The 22,813-nt window shown below is 45.7% G+C and overlaps 1 protein-coding gene across 1 annotated transcript in view; it reads right to left on the bottom strand.

Annotated features, from left to right (window-relative positions):
- SLC14A1 (solute carrier family 14 (urea transporter), member 1 (Kidd blood group)) overlaps window positions 1-5,560 on the bottom strand; it is a 21,483-nt gene extending 15,923 nt beyond the window's left edge. Inside the window, exons 1-3 of the mRNA XM_012642655.1 lie at window positions 5,444-5,560; window positions 2,038-2,194; window positions 1,228-1,417 (exon numbers count right to left, since the gene is read on the bottom strand). Of these exons, the coding sequence (XP_012498109.1) occupies window positions 1,228-1,417; window positions 2,038-2,194; window positions 5,444-5,560 (464 nt within the window). The remainder of the gene's footprint in view (window positions 1-1,227; window positions 1,418-2,037; window positions 2,195-5,443) is intronic.
- Between the last annotated feature and the right edge of the window lie 17,253 nt (window positions 5,561-22,813).

Genomic DNA, 22,813 nt, shown 5'->3' with positions numbered 1-22,813 from the left:
TAGTCAGTGCAGGGGCCAGTATGAATGTCACCCAGAAACTGGGACTACAGGTAATGACAGTAGACAGCTACAGAAAGGCTTGTCCTCTCAACAACTGACTTGGAGATTTAATGCTTGAGTTTGCTCATTGGAAAATTAATGGCATACATCTGTAAGTTGTGGAATGCCACAACTAAAGCAACAGGAAGACATGCATTCACTTAAAACAGAGGATTGCCATTTTAATGCAGTCTTCTTGGACCAAGGAAATGAACATATGTAAATATGACTTGTCTTCTAAATAATACCTGACAAGGAAAATGGGGTTGATCATATTGCACTGGAGCAAAACAATGAAGGAATATTCAATATGGCACAACCTTAGACTCCATCCCCAAACTGGGAAGACCATTTCCTGGCCTGCCTTGGAATAGGGTTTAATATAAGATTCAAAATCACCCTCTGCAGGGAGCTAATCAGGCTCCTTGGAATTGATGGAAAAGTAGAGAGCATTTAATGACTCTTTCCCTGAGGACCTCCTTAGGCAATTTACAGCAAGTGCTACAAAAGTTTAGTTGTGTAATGGCCATTATTGGGAATTATTCATTGATCTTGGAAGCCTAGAAGACTGGTTTTCTCCCTGAAGGAACAAACTGGCTAGTCAGGAACCGTCTTCCCCCCTGGTTGGGAGCCAGCTTATCACTTTTCGAATGATAGATCAATTTATAAAGTACATAGTATTTTTAACCTAATGCATCTATCAGAAGACTCACAAGTCAAAAGCCACTCACTTGAAATTTATGGGTATTCATCTCCCCAGGAGCTGAGCTGACTTTTACACTGTCTATGAAGAATGAGTTTGCTAAACTAAGCATGACAACAAGATATAACAGGGTTATTAAGACACTAAGACTTTTCATGAACTCATATGCAATTCTGTCCTAACAGAATGCTGATGACAAGTAATTTTATCAATCATTAAAGACGATCCCTTTAGAACCTCTCCTGGGGATTACTTGTAGCTTAGTTCTGGTTACCATGTAATGCCACAAGAACCTGGCATCATTCAGACTAGCTACTTACTCAGATGCCAAGAATAAGAGACTATAACAGATTCCCTGAACTCTGACTAAAGACAAATATAGAGAGTTCTGTGGATTAAAGGTTGTTTCTCCTGGAAGGATGTGGCTTTAGCACTGCTGTCCATAGTCGGTGGTCAGCCCCTGTGTCTCGGAAGGACGTGCCTACCTGTCCTGACTGAGGAGAAGGGCGGTCAGGGTGGAGACCACTGTTGCCACACAGCCACTGAGAGCCCACCAGGGGTTCTGGACCAGAAGTCCCACCAGAATGAGGATCCCACTGATGGGGTTGCTGACAAACACGACTTGGGATAAGCCCCGCAGAATCCAGTCGACAAACTGGAGGATCACAGGCCTGTCTGGAAGACACGACATAAACACAACTAAGGAAGTGGCCAAACGAATGATGTTCCTGCTCAATTTCAGGGCCCACCTTGAGCAAAATCATCAAAATCCCCTGAAGTGAAACATATTTTTGATATTCCTTTAATTTTTTCTCTCTAAACTCTTTGTCCCTTTACTAGCACCCACATCCCTAAAAGCATCTCTTTTTTTTTTTTTCCAGCCTAACAGTGAATTCAATGCATCTCATTTCTTTATGTTCAACCTACACTGCCCCTGCTAGAATCTAAGCCCCAGAAAGCATCTAATGCATTTATTTACCACGTTCAGAGGTACAGACTCTTAAGCCAAAGGAATGAATTACCAATAATAAAATTTTAGTTTTAAGTACTGAAATTGCAGAATGGAGCTGGGTGCCTTCCTCTAATATAAACAGTGCCCTGGACCCAATCACCATCTCCATAAAAAGAAAAAATCGAAGTGGTTTGCAGGTTAGAAGATAAAAATTAGAAAAATGGACAGTTAAGAATAGATAAAAGATTGGGGAATATTACTAAAGATATAAATAGAAGTACCAGCAAACAATTTCTCCCAAAGCTACTTCTCCCATCTCTCCAAGGGATGAAAGCATAAATACCTTTAAGCCAGTTGGCGAATTCCTTCATATCTCCAGTAACATAGCCCAGAGCCTTGGGGAAGCACCTTCTCCTTCGACGTGGTGAAACCTGGTTCTCACCCCTGTCGACTTTCACCATAGAGGGGCTGTCCTCCATGGCTAGCTCTTCCTCTGGCTCCTTGGGGGAAGGACAGAGCTCATAAATATCCCTAATGCAGAACACTCTAGATTGGCCAGTTTTGGGTAATTCTGTGGCTTCTAGAGTAGCCACAGAAGATCTAGACCATGATGTCTCATAGGACTAAGAAAGCACCATTTTCCTCCTGAAATACCATCACAGAGATGATCACCCAAACCCAAATCCCACACTACCTTTGTGATCAATGTCTCTCGTGCTATCGTGAGAAGGTTCTGGTCTTTAATTTCAGAGTTCAGTTTCTAGTTCAAGAAACATAGGCCGGGCACGGTGGCTCACGCCTGTAATCCTAGCTCTCTCGGAGGCCGAGGCGGGCGGATTATTTGAGCTCAGGAGTTCGAAACCAGCCTGAGCAAGAGCGAGACCCCGTCTCTACTAAAATTAGAAAGAAATTAATTGGACAACTAAAAATATATAGAAAAAATTAGCCGGGCATGGTGGCGCATGCCTGTAGTCCCAGCTACTCAGGAGGCTGAGGCAGGAGGATCGCTTGAGCCCAGGAGTTTGAGGTTGCTGTGAGCTAGGATGACGCCACGGCACTCTAGCCTGGGCAACACAGTGAGACTCTGTTTCAAAAAAAAAAAAAAAAAAGGAATCATTGATTGATCTCCCACTTCCTGTACTCAAGGAGTTCAGTCTACTTGAGAAGACTGACAAACAGTTCAGATCATCATAACGAGTCAAATAATATAGAAAGAGCTCAAATCAAGTGCTTAAGCTTCATGCTGCCAGTCACAGAGCAAGAAATCAGGTTACGAAATGGCCTGCTCACTAAGCTAGTGCACACTGGTCCAAGATAAGCAGTTTTTTTAAATTAAAATTTTATTTTACAAACAAAAAGTTTTATTTTTAAAAGTTTGAAAGGGAAGAAATTTTTAAAACAGTTTGTGTGTGTTGACACAGCCTCCCCACTCTCTCCAAGTCAAAGATTGCTTGAATTTGTCCTATTATCATGTAACTGCCTCAGACATTCTTTACTTCTTTTATTTAAATGTGTAAAAGCAAGGAGGAATGACATTCCACAAAGGTATAGAAACTAGAAAAGATGGAATTGGACAAAGCTGTTGAAAACCAAAGCATTGTAATGAAAAGATTATATAATAGAAGAATGTATAAGGCATGATTATATTAGTAGTAAACATGCCCCGGGAAAATACAAACGATATAACCATGATTTGTGTTCATGATGGGCCTATTCATGTCTCATGATAAGTTTGTAAAAGGAAAGCACCAACATCAGCAGAATATGGTACCCTGGAGACGAAAATGGAGGTTTCCTGGTGCTGAGGGTGGATACAAAAGAATACCAATGACACAATCCCAGAGGTAGGCAGAGGGAGGAAGACAATGGTAAAACCACCCTGAGTTGTAAGAAAAGCCAAGGTCAGTGCAAAGCAGGCAAATGCCCCAAACCATCAGACCCCCAGAAGGCACAATTATGGAATGTCAAAGCCGCAACCACATAGGACTTGGCCAAGGAAATACCCAAAGCCTAAGCAGAGAAATCAGCTTGTCTTTTTCCTGTCACCAAGCTGTGTCAAACCATCCCCATGGCTATTCCTGGCTCCATCATTGTTCCACATGCCATATCCAACAAATAGTGATTAACAGGTAATAAAGTTCTGTCTATTTTTAAAAAATCCTGACTCTAGTTTTGGCTTCTATTAATCTCAGTATGGAAATCAATGAGGGTAACTGATTTATTGCTAACAATTATACTTCTATTATATTACTTCGCTGCCCAACTAATCATTCTGCTTTTAAACAATGGCGAACCATTAATCGTTGCACAGAACAGCAGCTATTCATACAGTGCATTCCAGACCAAGGTCGTTCTGTCTTGGCAAAACAATGTTAGGCACCAACATCTGTGAGATTTCCAATGAATCCTGGAGATTGGAAGCCAAAACTAAGTCCACGTGGAGCTCTGCTGGCTCCATAGTTAAAGTTGTAAAACTGTTTAAAGAATTATGCATTTATGAAAAAATCATCTTTTATTTTATAATCTGAATAAGTGATGGCCATCATTTATTTTCAGATATGTCCCTCTTCAAATCTCATAACTGAAAATATTGCTTTTTAAGGCTTTGTCTCAGCTATAGCAATCCATTCTCAAAACCACACCAATAAGAGGCATCAGGCTTTAGCCCAGGCAACAAGAAGCTCAAGGACACAACTGCCTTGAGTTCCTGTAACTGAATGTATGAAGTCCTAAACCGGAAGCATCAAAGGAAACCATTAAAGTGGCATTTTCCATCAACTACAAAAGCAGGTACCTGGGCTATTTCAGAATAAACAAATTCACGTTCTCAAAATTTCCAGCATATATTTATTTATCTTAGAGGGTTTTAAATATCCCATCACCTCAGAGATTTGGGAGATACAGATTCGAAACCCGATAATGTAACTGGCTAGACGTGACTGAGAACCTGAATGGCCTGAGTCCCCTGTTGAGCCACCTAAAGTTAAGTAAAGATTAAACTAGCTTTGTCCAAACCCACAGCTCAACATACGGAAGACTTATTGTGGTTTGTGTCTCCAGTATCTGCCCACTGGGATGGGTTGCAGGGCAGTAATGTCCTAGAGAGAGGGGTGTTCCCATGATTTCAGCAGGCAGTGGCTGCTGTTTCAGGGTCCCCCAGGAACCATTTCTTCCGAACTATTGAACCCTCTGGAGCCCCTGGGAGCCCTGATTAACTGGCTCCAGAACTCAGGCATGAGAAGTGCTGAGGAGCAGCCAATAACTTAAAGTTGCAGTTCCCCCTAGAATTTTATCAGGCTAGAATACTCGCATTTCTTTGGGGAACTTTAAGCATCCACACATGCTAACTGGGAAGGCAACGCAGGGCTATGGACCAAGGACCTTCTACTGATGCTCAGACACCTCAACTCCTGCAAAGTAGGCCATTACATTTCAACTAGAAGAGAGGACAATAAAATAAAGGGAACTCTAATAAAATAGAAGCAGGATAAATATTAAACCCCAGGCTACTTACTCCTGGCTTTTCCACGACTGTCAAAACACCCCAGCTCAATGGTCCACCCTCCAGACCAAGGTGGGTGCCACGTGACCTTCTGGATCAAGACCCCTGTGCCTCTGGCTCGGCCCACAGCCCCCAGCTCAGCAGAGTTGCTGACCCCTACTTCCCAGGCTCTGCCCAGAGGAGACACACAGGGGCTTGGAGCAGGTGCCCAGGCTCCCCCAGACAGAGGATGCAAAAGGAAGCATACCTGTTCCTGCGACCTGTCGGCCAGGGCCAAGCCTCCGTGCGCTTCCTCACCAGCTTTATTTTCAAAAGGGAACGTCCAAAGGGGACTATGTTGGGCATCACCAGTGGCACCAATCATCCTTCCTTTTCCTCAACACATGACAAAGGGCAAGATTATGTGAATCAGCAGGATGTGCACCCTGGCTCTGCTGAGCACCTGAAAGGCAAGTGGAGGGCGGCGGCAGCGCGCCTGGGGGGTTCCTGGGGAGGGGCCACGTGGCCCCACTGAGACCTCTAATGCATAATAAGGCGACTTCTCCATCAGCAAGGAGCGGGCAGGGGGCGGAGAGGCAACAAACTCACCGCAGACAGTAGACGTTCATTTACTTTGCTTAAAAAAAATAATAATAATGCCAAACTGTCCTGCATAGAGACCAACGCATGGATTTTGCTCTGCTGCATGTCCCCGTGGGCAGGAGGTTGGAGGAGCTGAAGCTTGTTCCAGAGGAGAGGATGGGCTTTGGGCTCTGAAACGCTCGGGGCACATTGTTAGAGCTCCATCTTGGGACCAACGGACAAGTTGCCTGGGCCATGCTGTTCTTTATCAAGTGTGACAAGAATGAGGCGTGGTGTGGGCTCTATTTTCTCTAGTAAGGTACTAGCCGTGTTTTGTATGCACAGCCAAAGCCCAGTTTAAGAGACTGCTAAATGGCATTTTTTTTCCTTGTACCTGAGTGAGAATTCTTAAATATTGAATATAATTTTGTTAATAATAAATAATTTTTAGTTGAACTAAACAAGTGTGGCAGCTTTTCATAAATTTTATATCTTTCTTTTTTTTTCTACTTCCACTGCATCCAAAAATATCATTCTTCCTTCAGAGAAGTTCCAAAAAAGTTGTGTATGTGGTATTTCTCTTTTTCCACCTCCTTTTATTTATTTTAATTTTAATTGCTTCTCCGGACTTGGCCTGAAACCTGAAAACTTACAATCTGCCAGAGTGACTCAGAGAAATACACAATTTTGGAAACTATTTCTGACATGTCTTAGGAAAATATTATGTGTGTGAGTATTTATCTATGGCAAACTACCTGACTAGTTATGTACCCAACTGATGTGTTTCAGGGTTGCATTATGAATACTTTTGTTTAATAAAGAGCACCATTAAGAAACCCAATGGTAGGGCTCTCATCTTATACAAGGTTAAAAACAAATAAAGAAGAATGAAAGGAAAAGACCAGCCAGGCTGTCACATGCTCTCAGAGTAGATGCCTATCCGTTGCACCCCCTGCTAGGTGCTGCCTTTCTCTTACCACCGAAATCACGCGCTTCGAGGAGAATTACATCCTTAAGCTCAACATCAATATTTTCTTAGAGCCAAGAGACAGAAAAATTTGAGAGCTAGAAAGGATTTTAGAGACCACATAGTTCAAGCCTTCATTTTATAGAAGAGAAAACTGAGGTTCAGAGTGGAAACCATGCAAGTTTACTCAGCAAGCAGCAGGTGGAGTGAGCCTTATGGAATAGCTTGGCCTTGGTGGTTCTTTGTCTTCCAGTCTGGGGCCAGGCATATTAATGCCACCTGAAATTCTGTTCAAGTCAACCAATAGTAAAAGAGCAACTTCTATATGCTGGAGTCTGCAGTGGGTGCTAGAACTCAGTGGTATAGTGGACGCAGCCTGTCTTCACAGTTGCCTTGAAGTAACCCTGGTGTGGGGGTTGAACAGCAAGAAAGGAAGGGCTTTGCCATCCCCACTTTCACCCTATTCCCTTGCCAGAAGCAGTTACTGTGACAAACAAATGTCTCCCTGGGCCTCAAAGTGAGCCTCACTCTTCTACATTGCTGACACATCCACAACGAGGCTCGTGTGTGCTGAAGTTAATATTCCAAGAATATTCTGGAAGCTGTACCTGATGAGCTTCCCAATAGCAGTCAAAAATCACTTTTCATAGCCGAGATCACTAGTGAAACGAGGCAGCACTACGAGGCAATATCAAGATTTCAATTCAACTAATATTCTCTATTTTATTACACAAAATAAAATGCAGTCTATTGTCAGCATATATTAGAAATTTGTGCAATTGGAGAGACCTAAAAGTCTTCAATTTTTCATGCCTCAAGTATCACTTTTAAAAAGAGTACAAAGTTTTGGATATGGATATAGAAGAAGGCACTTAAACATTCATGCTCTATCATAATAAAGAGACTTTCACATTGATGTTTATTTGATACTTACTATAATCTTTATTTTAGGTAGTTTTTGATTTTAAGTGGTAGGAGGTGCTCAGTTTTCTTTAAAGCTGTAATCAGAAAGAAAGAAAACGCAGTCAGGTATTCTTGTCTCCTGATTAAAATGCTTCCCTGCTCAGAAGACGCTACCCCCAGGAGCCTTGATTCCACACGCCACAAAGGGCAGCTTCAAATTCAAAGAAGCTGCCAGATCCGCGGCTTCAGTCGTGACTGACTAGTTCTCCCGATGGGTACACAAGCAACTCCCTTCGGCGTGACAGCACAAACAGAAGAATCTATAAATCCATAATTGGAGGGGGCCATTCCCAGTGCCCCACTTTTTTTCTTTTGAGTCACGTAGACACATGTCTCCAACTTCACTTATTTCAGGAACTCAGCCCGAAACTCCTAACAGCGTGAACTCGGAGTCATTTAGGACACTGGGTGGACACCTCGCTGCAAACCCTCTTCCCCATCAGCTCGGGTGCTGCTTCCACCTTGCTTCCGGAATCATGAATAAGGACACCGCTTTTAAACTTCCAGGAAGAAACCTGTGTCCTTGGTAAATTGCTTGCTAGTTTACCAGAACTCTGACTTTGCTGCTTCTAATCAGTCCCAGCGATCTGAAACATTTTCTCCATTAAAAAAAAGAAAGAGCAAAAGAGCGAAAATGACAGAGGGCTAAGAAGCCAAGCCCTGAACAGTGAATGAACAGTTGGACATTAATAGAAATGAGGAGGGTACTCACACTCTGGCTGGCCCTGGTGGCAGAAGGCAGTGGCTGATAAGGCTCGCTGGGCTCTAGGGAGAGGGAGAGAGGTCCACAGGAGACAGGGCTGGCAGGGAGGCACCTAACAGTTTTATACTCTGCCTCGCTCTGCATAGTCTTGGGCCTCGTTTTCTCCTCCCACTCTGGGCACCAGTGCCAAAGCAGTGCCGAGGAACTGGTCCCCTGCTTCCATACCTGGTGTCTCTCTCTCTTTCTCTCTTCTTGATACGGTGCCAACTACTTTGCCATCGCTTCCACGATGTTCCAAGTTCTCTGCCCACCACTAATCCTACTCCAATTCTTCTCTTTCTTCTCCATGCTGTTTCCTCTAGCCCCTATCCTGACCCCGAGATATTTTTGGAAAGATTTATAACTAAAAAGGATCAACGTAGTGTCACTTAAATCAAAACCATGGGACACGTTGCTGGAGTGTGGATTTGGGAGCTGAGTGGCTGCTCCTGGGGTAGCATTTTCTCTTAGACGTGACAACTTCTGTGCAGGTGTGACAGTCCAAGCAAGGGCCTGAGGGGTGTGGCGGGAGGGCGGGGAAGACAAGATATGAGCAACTTGTTTTCTGTAAACCAACCGCCCTTTTTCCCAGTGAGGAGAGAACAAAAATACCAGTGTTTCCCTGGAATGTCCTTCTTTTGAGGTGAGACTCCCAGGACAAACTGCTGTCTTTTTAAAAGTCAGGAGGCAAACATTCCGCAGCAAGAGAATCTAAAATTGAATTTAAAAATCTCTTCCTTTCCCTTTCTTCTTGAATTTCAATTTTGTGGCTTGTCCTGTTGTGGCAGAAATCTAACCAATTCAGGTGCACTTCTATGAGCCCAGGATGAAGAAAGGAAACTCCTGCAGAGAGCCGTGCGGTTGTCACTGGTCTTCCTTCCTTCTGGGCCTCCGACTGCTTGGATGTGCCTCCTGTCCTTATCGCCCGACAGCCGCCAGGGGCTCTCTGGCTCCACCCCCTGGACACCCGCCAGACTGCAGCGCTCCTTGTCTCCGTGGACAGCCTCCCCCTGGGGAGCCTCCAAGGCTCAGGGGGTGTGTTTGGGGCCTTTGAAGCCCGTAGGTGCAAGTTCATGATAAGAATTTTGACGTTCAGGCAAATCTCGCTCTAACACTTCTTCCTGGTAACATAAGGAGAAAACAAGCTTCTAGCGTTACCCTGAGAGAGAGAATGAGTCACAAGAGGAAAGTGTGAGGGGTCTGCTTCAGGAATGAAAGGAATCACACCGCTGTTTCCACGTTCCTTATGCGAATGGGCCACAGTCCCTCATGGCGCTCGTCAGGATGATGATGACAATGAGAAAGATAAGAAATGCCACAAATGGCTGGGCATTCACCCTGTCTGCGGGCACTGTGCTAAGTACCTTCCACGTATTAGTCACTTAACCATCGGGAAAATCCTGTGAGATAAATAAATACTGTGCCATTATCCCCATTTCATAGATGAGCAAACTGAGGCTTGGAGAGTTTAAATAACTTGCCCAAGGTTGAACATCAAAATTTGTACTTTCAACCACTCTAGAGCTGTTCAATATTTCCGACTTCTGCCCATATGTTTGCTTTTCATTAATTCACTCAATTAGCTCAGCCATAACATGTATTTATGGACTTCATTCTGAAGCTGCCTCCATGCGACACCCATGTGGCCTTCTGTCTCAGTGGCACTAGCCGGGACTGAGGGTGTGTAGTGTGTCTCAGGCCTTGGCAGGAGCACCTCCTCCTGTATCCACCCTCCCTGTCTAGCTTTTCCCCCAGTCCCTGTAGAGCCACACCTTAAGTGCAGCTCACAAAATGCAGCCTTGCCACATGGTATGTACAAAGCACATGCAGATTCCTTGCGGTACAGTGGGCTGAGTTTATTTCCTTTATAAGGTTGTGGTGAGGGATGACATGTATAAAGCACTGTGCCTGACACACCAGGGTGCCACCGTTCTGATGTCTGTCCCTCTCAGTCAGCCTTGGTTTGCCCTGGAGGGCTCCCAGGTGGGACCGTCCTCCCAGCTTGAACCAAGGGAAATCTTCTTCCTGGCTTTGACCTTAAAAGGAGTGCAGTACAAGCAGGGAGAAACCATTCGGTTCATTCAACAATCCTGAACCAGGTAGGTATCTGACGCAGGGCTTGCCAGATTCTCATACTGCAGGAGCCCAAGATGCCAGCGTCTGCTGCCACCAGATTGCTGTGGCTTTGGAGACAACCTCTGGGCCGGAGATCAGAGAGAAGATCGGGTACCCAGTATTGAGCACAGACATATTCGTGGTGTTTTTAAGCAGACCAAATTGCACAATTCAATGATGTTTCCTCAGTTCTTTCTACAGGAGCTTCTGGTATCATTTCCAGAGAATCATTTGCTGGGTGTTTATGCAAATATTTTCCTCGCCCCATGGCTTTCCCACCACGTCCCCGTGGTGGATGTCCCCCTGTCCCTGTTCTCAGTGAATACACCTTCCATCTCCCTGTCTGGTACAATCTCAAATGAACAGACGTAGAGCTTCTCTCCTCTTCAGCTTGCTCCATGGAGTTTCTGCCCTAGGAAGTTTCCTCTCCTCTCCCCTCCCCACGTTCGACCCAAATCTATTTGGATTTCCTGGTGGACGCCTGTGAACTTAGAGCAATTTATGTCTTTATTCCTTGCTGGGCATGAAATCATACCCCCAGCCCTGCAACCATTGTGGTGTTGCCTTTAAAAAAAAAATAATAATTCATGTTGCACAGTCCCACCTGGGCTGGAAGGGACTGGATGACAAGGTTGGGATCCAAGAGTTCTCTTTATTCACAATGGACCTCTTTTTTTCCAGAAAGATTCTGAGGCAGTGTATGTAAGCAGAGATAAGAGCTAGATGACAAAATGGGGAAGAAGGGAGAACAAAACTATGGATAATGATGCAATTTTATTATTTTTCCTATGATGTCTTGTGTTTGTAGGTCTTTCTAAATATGTGTTGTTTGACTCAGAGATTTTTACAATACTATTTCATTTCAATTGCTATTTGATATTGACCTATCTATAGGCAGTTTAATGTTGCACATAATTTGCACCTCAGCGCGTGTGATTGGGCAGTGCCCACACTTAGGAATTCTGGAAGACAAGAATGTCAGAGAGGGCTCTTCTGCATCCTGATCGGGGCTTTTCTAAATGCAAGAGAGAGCGCTGGAGAAAAAAACATTCTCATGCTTCTCTAGCCCCTACCCCCAACAAAGAGAGAAGCGGAGACTTCAAGTCTGGAACAGAACGTCCCTCTTCAGTGTGTTCTGAGCCACACGCAGTTTGGTTTGGTAAACAGGGAGATGAAAAGGCACCAGACGAGAGCCAAAACTCCCACTGACCCAGAAGGCCACTTGGCTGGGGGGACCCTTTGTGGTAGGCAAATGTCTCACTGTAGTCTCTGCCGCCTGCCATAGTAAGGGGAGCGTAAGTATGGGTGGTGGCAGGAGGCACCGAGGTCCCTACATTTTTAGCTCTTAAATGCAGTCCTGTAGTTATTCAGCTCCATGTAAGGAGTGAAAGTGATGAATAGCTGGGAGCACCCAAAGAGAGGTTGTTCCTCTTGCCTGAAGCAGAAGGGCCAGGGAATCTCCATCCTTACTTACAACTTTCATCAGATGCCCACGCATAGCACCTTTCCAGCTTCTAAATTAAAATCAGAACAGTGTAAGGCTCATAATGTAGGTCTCTGCTGTCCTCAGCCAGTGCAGCTTGTGCACTGCACAAATGCACCATTTATGCCCTAAGCATAAATTCCTGCAGTTGGCACTAAGAGAAGTTGGCACTTGAGAAAAGGAGGTGCTCGGGTGCTTTTGCATAGAGGGGCCGTAATGGCTAGCAATATCCTGCTGCTGATTTTGGTTTTGTTTTGTTCTTGTTTTTGCTTTGAAATGGGATCTTGCTCCGTTGCCGGGGCTAGAGTACAGTGGTATAATCATTGCTCACTGCAACCTCAAACTCCTGGGCTCGAGAGATACTCCTGCCTTAGCCTCCTGAGTAGTCGGGACTACAGCTGTATGCCACCACACCTGTCTAATTTTTCTATTTTTTGTAGAGATGGGGTCTCAATATGTTGCTCAGGCTGGTCTTGAAATCCTGGCCTCAAGCAGTCCTCCCACCTCGGCCTCCCAAAGTGCTGGGATTACAAGTGTGAGCTGCTGCAACCGGCTTTCTGCTGGTGCTTTTGGTTCTTTAAGATTAAAACAAAATCATTTCTCAAAGAGGAGCAGTAGGGAAAAGGGAAGGAGGAAGTTTTCCAATCTCTTTAGCTTAGGTTTAGGAAGGGAATGAAGTGTTGGGAAAAATGAGGGATGGGGATTGGCTCAGCCACGTTTCTCTGGGCCCTCTCCTGAGGGTAATCTGCAACTCACTGGGTTGTTTTCTCCCTGCTAAAGATATGGTGAGGTTGACCCCAAGTCTAGGAAATAGAGCTTTGTTTTACAATTAGGCCAGGAAGAGAAGGTGGCACGGCCTGGCATCACCATGAGAATGGGGCTCTCTGGGCACCCGGGATGCAGGTTACTAGTCAGGGGGCCCGGCTGGGACGGGTTAGGTGTGTTATTGAAGTGAGGCTGCTCTCTGGGGCTGGGGATGTGGCAGCTGACTTAGGCTCCTCAGAATTGTCCCCAGGGAGGCTTACTATCTGCTCACTGCACAGTTTTGTCAGCTCAGCCTGATTTAGAGGTCCTTTCATGGTAAGAAATGCTCCCTCTCACCATTTTCCTGCCTTACACCAACTGGCAGCCAACCCCCGGCCTCTTCTTTCCCTACTGTTAGCATCCATCGAGGCTGGGCGGGAGCCAAGGGCAAAAACAACAACAACAACAAAAAAATCCCTTAAATGCAAACTATTTAACTACCTGTCCCATCAGGTAGTTGAAACTGGACCATGTTGTATCTTCAACTTCTTGAGTTGGTAAATCGAGACATTATGATTTAACTGAGCACTGACTCACATCAGAGCTTTCGCAGCCCTCACTATAATAGTGTTGGTGTAAGAAGTGCAGTTGTGCAGAGATACTGCAACAGACACGAAGGAGAATTCCCGTGCACCTCTGACGTGGTATCCTGTTGTTAAAGAATAAACCTGACTCCATGTTTTATTCAATAGCAAAATTAAACCCAGTGGAGAAAGCTTTCTTTTTATTTTTTGATGCAACGTCTCTTATTAGAACTCATAAAAGCAGCTAAGCTGTATAGCACCATTATCCTTTCTACATAGATATTAGAAAATACAAAATTTTCAATTTCTCATTTAAAATTAAGATGTAGGCTGGGCGCGGTGGCTCACGCCTATAATCCTAGCACTCTGGGAGGCCGAGGCGGGTGGATTGTTTGAGCTCAGGAGTTCAAAACCAGCCTGAGCAAGAGCAAGACCCTGTCTCTACTAAAAAAATACAAAGAAATTAATTGGACAACTGAAAAATATATAGAAAAAAGTAGCCGGCTGTGGTGGCGCATGCCTGTAGTCCCAGCTACTCGGGAGGCTGAGGCAGAAGGATCCCTTGAGCCCAGGAGTTTGACGTTGCTGTGAGCTAGGCTGACGCCACGGCACTCTAGCCTGGGCAAAAGAGTGAGACTCTGTCTCAAAAAAAAAAATAAATAAATAAATAAAATAAAATAAAATAAAATAAAGATGTAAAAATGGTGGTAGAACTAGAAGAAGGGTTCCCAATTAGTCACAAACCCTGCTTTTAAGTAAAAGATGGCAACTGTCCACACTGTTGTCATTCTTAGTTGCAGAAGTGCTCACCTTGACTTTGCATCCTGTAGAGGAAGAAGCCAGGTTATAACTTAGCTTCTCGGGAGCATTAATGCCTTCTCCCAACTGAGGTGTCAATTCTGGATCTTGGAGAAATAGAAATGTGAGAAGAAGTAGGGTGTAGACAGGGAAGGATGGATTTTCCATTGTTTATCCATTTTCCCTACCTGTAGTCTTTTTCTCACTCAGCCCAGGTTGTTGTTTATTTTCTCCCAACACCTGGATCAGAGCACGTATTTGAATGGAGGCCTAATCTTTAGCTATGTCATGTGGCCTATGGTGGTTGGGACGTGCTGATGTTAGTGAAGTTGAGTAGCTCCCTAGCCCCAGATGCGTGGCCCACTGACACACGGGCCAGCCATCCCTAGAGTGTCAGCTGAGGTCAGAAAGTAGGCCAGGGGAGAGTGGATGGGTGAGGAAAAGTTCTTCCTCCATACAGAAGGACATCTAAGGCATGGCTCAGAAGATATTATAGTTGAAGATGAGGGTCTGTGGTCTCGTAATTGAACCCACACAGACATGGATAATGAATTAAACATTGGTGAGTGGGGAGGAAATATCTGGTCAGAAATTTAAACACACATACTGGTGTGATGAGCAAAACAATATCTCTGTGTGGACTTTTAATGCCCACATCATTTACAATTATGGTTTCTTCTGACTCACATTTTTGTAGAATCTGGGGTCTGTGGAATCTCAGAGAGAGATGTGACTACCATGTATGTCTGATAGCCATTGTTCAATGGCGTCTTATCCCCAACATCTAACAAGGAGAAACTAACTAGCTTTAAATTAATATCCATGACAGCCTTGAAGGGCAAAGAAAAGTTACCCAAGGGCAGCCGTGGAGGCAGACGGAGTACCCAGAGCCTTGCCCAATTTGTCATCTGCCAGTTCTACTTGAAGAGGTGATGGGTAGCCTCAGCTTTCCACTTATATTTTTTATTTTCTTTTTCTTTTTCATTTTGTTTCAGCGTATTATGGGGGTACAAACGTTTTGGTTACATGAATTACTTCTGTACAGTTTGAGTCAGAGTTATGAGTGTATCCATCACCCAGAGAGTGTGCATTGTACCCGTTAGGTGTGAGTTTACCCATTCCCTCTTCCCCCTCTCCCCTGCTCTATTTCCATTCAATTTTACTACCATATGTACACATGAGGTGGGACTGCAAACTAGTTCAACCTCTATGGAAAGTAGTATGGAGATTCTTCAAAGAACTAAAAGTAGACCTATCATTTGACCTAGCAATCCCACTATGGAGTATTTACCCAAAGGTAAAAAAGACATTTTATAAAAAAGACACTTGCACACAAATGTTTATAGCAGCACAATTCACAATCACAAAGATGTGGAAACAACACAAGTGCCCATCCATCCATACATGAATGGATTAATCAAATGTGGTATATGTATACCATGGAGTACTACTCAGCCATAAAAAATGGTGAACTAATACCTTTTGTAACAACCTGGATGGAACTGAAGACCATCCTCCTAAGTATCACAAGAATGGAAAAACAAACACTGCATGTACTCACTATTAAACTGGAACTAAATAATCAACATCCATGTGTACATATGGTAGTAAGATTCAACAGAAATTAATTATTTTTGTTTGTTATCTTGTGACCACGTCAATTATGGCAAGAGATGATGCACTGAGGTCCCTGGAAGAGGCTGAAGCCTTTTTTGCTTCAGACAGATTGTTCCATTTATTTCTCTGCTTGGTATATTAAATTACACCTATTGTTATTAAATTCCATCCTATTATTTAAAAGTAATCCCAATCCTAAATTAAATCCCACAATGTGGTTTCCTAATGGCGACCATTCCCTTTTGTGTTCCTTCCTTCGGTAGAGTCACACGAGGTAACGTCTTTTGTCCTGTCATTATCCTTTTCCTCAATCCCAACATCACTCCCCATTTCCCAATTCAACTTGGCTCCTAGACTTTCTTGTCCATCAGAACCGCATTGTCTTTCCTGTTCTAACCATTCTCTCATCTCCTCATTGTCTGATCGATGTCAAGCACAGGAGGATTCATAGATGAAGATGTTGTTCCTAACTTTAAGGATTTCAGTTTGGTGAATGTCTCTATTGTTCTGAATCTTCTTCCGAGCTTCTAAATGTGTGTTTTCCCTGGTGTTGGCTTGAATTTTCGGCTCTTCTCTATGTATTTTCCCTTTGCAAACTCTTCCATCCCAGTGCTTCTCCTGTTCTGCTCCATCCCACTACAGCATGTTCTATTTAGCTTGTTTACTAGAAAGAGTCCCGGACTAGGAGTGGAGCAGTGCTAGTTCCGACTCCAGCAAGATTACCACGTCATTCATCAGCGTCTCAGTTGCTCACCTATTGGAAGAGGAGTTGGGCTAACTCGGTGATTCTCAGGCTTGTCTGCACGTTGGAATCGCCTGGGAAGCTTAAAAAAAAAAATGCTGATAGAGGGCCTCTCTTCTAGAGGGTCTGTAATTTGTTTGGAGTGTGGGAGTTTTAAAAGTCTTCTTGGTAATTCTAACATGCAGGTCACGTTGAGAAACACTGGACTGGATCTACTTCACCTTAATTCCTCACCCTTCAAAATAAGAAACTGCATCATACTAGAATCAGATAGATTTTGGAATTCGACAGACCGGGTTCGAATTCCCCAGCCAGCAGTAACACCCCAGGGAAAGTCACTTCACATCTCTGAACCTAATTCCACTATGAAGTTAACAGAGATTAATGATACCTACCTGCAAGATATAAACATTAAATAAGATCGTAGCACATGATCATAGGCATTAAAGCAAAGATAGTTTTTACTCTTATTCCCCACAAAATGGTGCCTGTCTCTGACTTCCTTATATTTGCTGATGGTGCCATCATTATCTCAATTCTTAGGTGCAAAAAATGCCGCTGAGTGAGCACCACATGGTGAAGCTGGCCCTTTTCCTTCATGAAGGCCAGGTAAAGGTTTAATTTCACTCACTCTGGGTAATGCCTTCTCACAGTGCGGTCCACAGATCAGCAGCGTCGACATCCTTGTCCCCTGGAACCTGTGTGGAAATCTCAGCCCCAGCCAGACCTGAATCAGAATCTGCATTTTAACTAGGTCCCCAGGGAATTTGTGTGCACATTACCCTTTGGGAAGCACTGCTCCAAAGCATCCTTGCTCTTGAGTGAAAAGAGATGAATTCAGGCCCCTGGAGTGGTGACAGTTGACAAATTCCAAAGTCTTGGTTGGAGACACCATGGTAAGCCCAAGTGAGTCATGGTTGTATCCCAGCTGGCAGTGCTTTAGGGGAAGCCTTGTCACCCCATTAGATTCTTCCAAGTCGCTCCACCAGGTCTGCCGTCTGCCTGGTGCTGGTTGCTTCACGTAGGCTCAGTGGATGCCTCGAGGCCACCAATCACCATGAGAGATGCTCATGTGTCACGGAAGGGTGATGCTTACACGCATAGGGGCAGGGCGTCCTCCAGCCCAGGGACCAGGCAGCATCTCCTATGGTCCAGCCAGAGGCCTCTGCATCCCACCCACCTGCAGGACTGACACCTCCTGCACTGCAGGAGCAACCCCCTCCCGGGCTCGGGAGCTTTCTGGGACATTTTCTGGTGGGGGGGCACTTCTTGGTTCTCCACTTTGGATTCCTTGATCTTTTAAGTCCAGGTCCCCTGCAATGACCCCCTCCCATCCCATCCCAGTGTAGGACTCCTTTGGACAAAAGGCCAACACTGTTTGGAACTGTACTTTCTATGGCCTACATTACAACAATGGACATGTTGAAGACACTTTTTCAAAGGACACCTGCTGTCCCATTTACTCTTCCTCCCACCCCAGGGCAGGAGTAGATGAGTCTCTCCCACAGAGACTCACTGTTTGAGAAAAGGTGAAACTGTAGGCTACAGCCATGATCATGGGCACGTGTCTCCCAGAGCATTTCTTTTTGCTCTCATCATTGTCTGTAGTTACATCATTTCACGAGTCTTTGCTTTACTGAGTCTCCCACTAGCCCCTGGCTTCCTGAAGGAAGAGTCTGGGCTGGTCTTGTTCATGGCTGGACCCCCAGTTTCAGGTTCAGTGTCTGGCTCACAGAGATGCTCAATAGTTATTTGTTGCATATATGGATGAATAAATGGGTGAATGACTCATGCGTGGAGGCTAGGATGAGTTCTTGCTCCGTACTGAGGTAGGGTGTGTGTCTTTGAGGTGGCAAGGGCGTGGGGGTAGGTTTCCTCCAATATAGCCCTCAGAGCAGGGCTCCAGCACTACGACTGGGACATGGGGCCCAGGGGCAGTGACCCTGCGTCCTGCACACACAGATGGCCCTTGCTCATAGCTCCTGCCACAGTTCAATCAGCCTTAGGCACAGAGTGCCCAACATGCCAACGTTGCGGGTCTAGCGCCAAGGTCAGAGGCTTTGGCTTGCCTCTGGGACTGTCCTGAAAGTGGGGAGGGCTGAGGCCTCAGCTCCAGGTATGTAGAATGAGAGTGGCCAGTTCTGGGGACACCTGAGCATTCTGAGAATGGCAAGAAGAAAGGAGGCCTGTATCTTCAGGTCCTTCTTGGGGGGATCAATGTGGATGATACAGGATGATCCCAATCCCAGTTGCCAAACCCAGGCTCAGCCCAAACCCAGGAAGCCTGAGGTCCCCAAGGACTGGGTGTGGGATGGGGCCAGATCCTCCCTCCTTTACGTCCTGGTAATGAGTTGTAAGCCTTGGCCAGCTCCTGCTGTTCACACTCAGTACCTTCTCCTGGGCTGTAGACCACTCTCCCAGGACTCCCTGCTAGTTAGCTGCCATTTTTTAACACCCAATATCTCATCCTATTGAGTATCTAGGTGAATCCTCAGGGCTGTAGGGGTTGGGGTGAGGTGTGAGATAGTTCTTGCATCTGGTGTAGCAACAAGACGCAGGGAGCATCAGTATCAAAGTCAAGGCTGAGCATGATCGAGGGTTTCATTGTGGGCAGAACAGTGCTTTTTCCCTAGCACGGCCGGGATTTGCAATAGCATTAGCTAAGAGGGAACAATCATGTGGTCTTCCAGGGGGGACACGATGCCTGTCAAGTTTAATCAAGAACTGCCAGATTGTAAGGCTCTCTTAAATGATACCAGGTGACAATTTAGCACCTTAGTTAAATGCTATATTGTGGGCCAACAGGATTTAGGGTTAAAAGAGTTTGGGTGATATCAGTAGTGTCTGGAGTAGGCAGAGGGAACATTACTGAAGATACCGCCCTATTGAGGCCCTTAACATTTGAGTAGCATTTAGTGAAGGCAAGAAAGGAGGGAACAGCCTTCCACGCAGAGACTTGAGCATCAGCCGAGAGAAGCATGGCATGTTTTGGGGGCTGCAAACAGCCTTGTGATCAAACTGGAAGGGGTGTGCTGTGGGCCATGACCTGTGAATCCAGTCCCTGCTTGTGTCCACAAGGAAAGCAAAACCGCTGCATGTTTGCATAAGGCATCAGAATTGATAGTGCACGCTGACATTCCCTTCCTCGTGAGATACGACATGATTGCCAGGCATGGAGCCCCCCCGTCCCTACCAAAGGACTCAGCATCAAATAAAGTGCAGGTAAGAAAAATATCACATTCAAAAAGAAAAGGTGCAAGATGAAGGCCCATGGCCATTTAAAATAGAGACATTAGCTCCGAGTTCTATACTATAGAGAATATGAACCAGAATGCATCGCGGTGCCTTGTATAAATTACACGTTCAAGTAATAACTGTAACACACCGTAAACAAACACTGGCCACACAGCAGTTTGATTTGTCTTTTTAATATTTGGGAGAAAAAAGCAAAAATTGCCTGCTCTTTCTTTTTCATGGCATTTCTATGATTCTCTGTAATGACGAGAGAATTCAAAAACTTACTAGTGGTCAAAAACCTCCTTACAGGCGGCAGATGCTGGGTAGCTGTTGCTGCTGAGGGTGTTTCTCTCACCAAGAAGCAGTTTTAACAGCAGGGCTGACTTGAAGTTCCTCTTTGTAACGTGCTCTTCCCCCCTCCAGTTAATATGCAAAGCTCTGTCTGCTTTCCGATCACGTAAAGGCTACCCACAAACAAGAAGTGGTAGTTGTCACTTTTCAAAAGTCATGAAAACACCTGCCAAGTCATTAGGATTATTTTTTAAGTTCTTCACAAAGGTGTTGGAACAAGCTCTCTAAGGCTCTGCTGCCACTCGCCTTCTCCAGCTGGGGGGCGGGTGGGGTTGGGGGTGGGATTGGGGTTCTTACAGAGCTGCTAACAAAGAAGACGGTTTTCCTGCCAAGCAAACTGGTGTTGAAGGTTTACCGGAAGAGGGATTAAGGCATTGGAAAATGGCATGTGGAATTCATGAAGACTGCATCGAAGCTGGAAAGAAAGATGGGGTCTGCTTGATCATTCACTGTGTTTGCCGAGAGTGTCACAAACCAGACAAACAAACAGATGCAGCTCTGAAGTAATTGGAGAGCAGGAGTGACTGACGTTCTGTGGACAGTGTGACGGGGAAAGCGGCGTTTAGAGAGGTTATCAGGGAGTGGTCCATGGGGTGGCCCCAAATCCGAAGGAAGGGAGGCTGCTGTGAGCCCAAAGCCCCTGCAGCAGGCCAGAACCAAGGATAAAGGGCTGCAAATATGAGATAATTCAGGAGGAAAAAGAACTACCGATAGGCATGGGGGTGGGGAGGGGACAGAGGGGTGAGTCAAAAATGCCATCAAGTGTTGGTGAGGAAGTGGGGCAAGCAGATCCTACACATGCTGTTGGTAGAAACATACATTGATAGCACCACTTTAGAAACTGCTGGCAATATCTTTGAGGGTGGACATCTGCACACCCTATGGCCCGGCAATTCCTTCTTGGGACTACACACAAAAGATATGCCTACATACGTTCACAAAAAGACATGCACAACCAAGTACAATACAGCAGTACTCATAACAGCCCCATGTGGGAAACAGCCCAGTTGCCCATCAGTAGCAGAATGGATAAATAATGACATAATGCACAGCGAGGGAATGGATGGTCTACAACTCCGCGCGATGGCATGCCTGGTTCTCACAATGTTACGCGAAAGAAGCTGATGAGTACATGCTGCATGATTCTATTTATACAAAGTTCAGAAACATGCTAAACAGAGAGAAGTCACCATTGGAAGGGGTCGTGACTGGTGGGAAACAAACCCAAGGGGTCCTTCTGGGACGCTGAGGATGTTCTGCTGGTTAGCTGGGTGTGTCCACTTGTGATGTGTGCACTTTAATGTAAAGCTATTACACTTCAATAAAAACTTTAAAATGACCACAGGTAGTGCAGCAAACGCAATCAGGGGTCAATTTTGTGACAGAGTTTGAGATGTCTGGACAGGCAAGTGGAAAAGCGCTGGATGCACTTGGAGATGTGGGACTTTGGTCTGAGTAAGAGTCTGGGGCTGGAGACATTGCATTGGGGATCATTTACACAAAAGTGACAGGGAAGATGAGAGCAAGGGTGTGTCTTCTGGGGTAGGAGAGGAGCAGTTAGAAGCAGTTGGAAGCAGCTGGAAGGCAGGAGGAGGAAGAGTGAGCAAAGCTATGCATCAGTGGTGTATTCAGCACCTTCCCACACTGGGTCCCTCCTTGTGGCTCTGCCAGCGATGATTTCTGTCCCTTGGGACTTAGGTTCTGATAGGGTGGAGGCAGATGCTTCTTCATCTCTTTGGGTGCTCTTCATCTTTCTCTTAAAAGCTGAACAAATACAGAATTGGCAAGGTGAGCTGTCCAAGGTGGTGAGGGGTGGAGCAAGGGTGCCCGCTCAGCTTTGCACCTCCAGGGTATGCCGTCCCCCAACCTTGCAGCCAATAGCAAAGGGCAATGAGGTGCCCGGACAGGTGGGCTGGCCCCATGGAAGGGCCTAGAAGGTCAGCCTGGGGTGAGGATGGGGAGGTGGGCACTGCGCTGCTCTGCACTCCTCCCTGAGGTCCAGGGGCCTCTCAGGATAAAGGCAGAATGTGCTGGAAACTGAGCACATGCACAGAGCAGCAACACAGGCATGTTGTCTTGCCACCTGGTGTGGGCTGCTGGGCTTGTGCCTTTCCTGTAAGCACGTCAGGTCAGGAGGTCAGGGTGCATCCCAATCACCTGTGTGATGCTAGAGGCCCAGGTGATGTGTCAATAACAGAGCCAGTACATTTCCTCTAATGGAAAATACCAGGACAGTAGGGACACCAAACACACCCACATGAAACGTCAAGGCATCTGCAGAAATGCAGAAGGAAAAATTCTTGTCAAATAGCACACACACCCAGCGAGGTCCCCACCGTGGACTCTTAACCATCACACATGGCAGGGCGGGAAGGGCAAAGGGGCTGCTTGGGGCAGGCGGGAAGAGTCCTCCATTATAGCCCCTCTGCCCGTTTTCAGGACCCCTCCCTCCTCAACTCTCATTACTCCTCAATGGGACGCTACATAGGGGTGTCGGCTCCCCTAGCGTGGAGGTGTCCCAGGACAGATTGTCCTCATTCCACCCCAGGGCCTTTGCCTGCGCTGTTCCTTCTAGGAAGATGCACTTGGGAGCCAGGTGGGCTGAGATTCTGGTTCTGGGGCTTCTGAGCATCGTAATATGTAGATTTGAGACAAGTCTATTACCTCGCCTCAGCTTCCTTTTTTTTAAAAAATGGGGGTGGCCCTCTCCATG

Source organism: Propithecus coquereli, unplaced genomic scaffold, assembly GCF_000956105.1.
Source record: "Propithecus coquereli isolate 6110/MARCELLA unplaced genomic scaffold, Pcoq_1.0 Scaffold181, whole genome shotgun sequence".
In the NCBI taxonomy this organism is placed as follows: Eukaryota; Metazoa; Chordata; class Mammalia; order Primates; family Indriidae; genus Propithecus; species Propithecus coquereli.
Note: the sequence above shows the minus strand (reverse complement) of the source record. Positions and strands in the feature narration are given on the sequence as shown.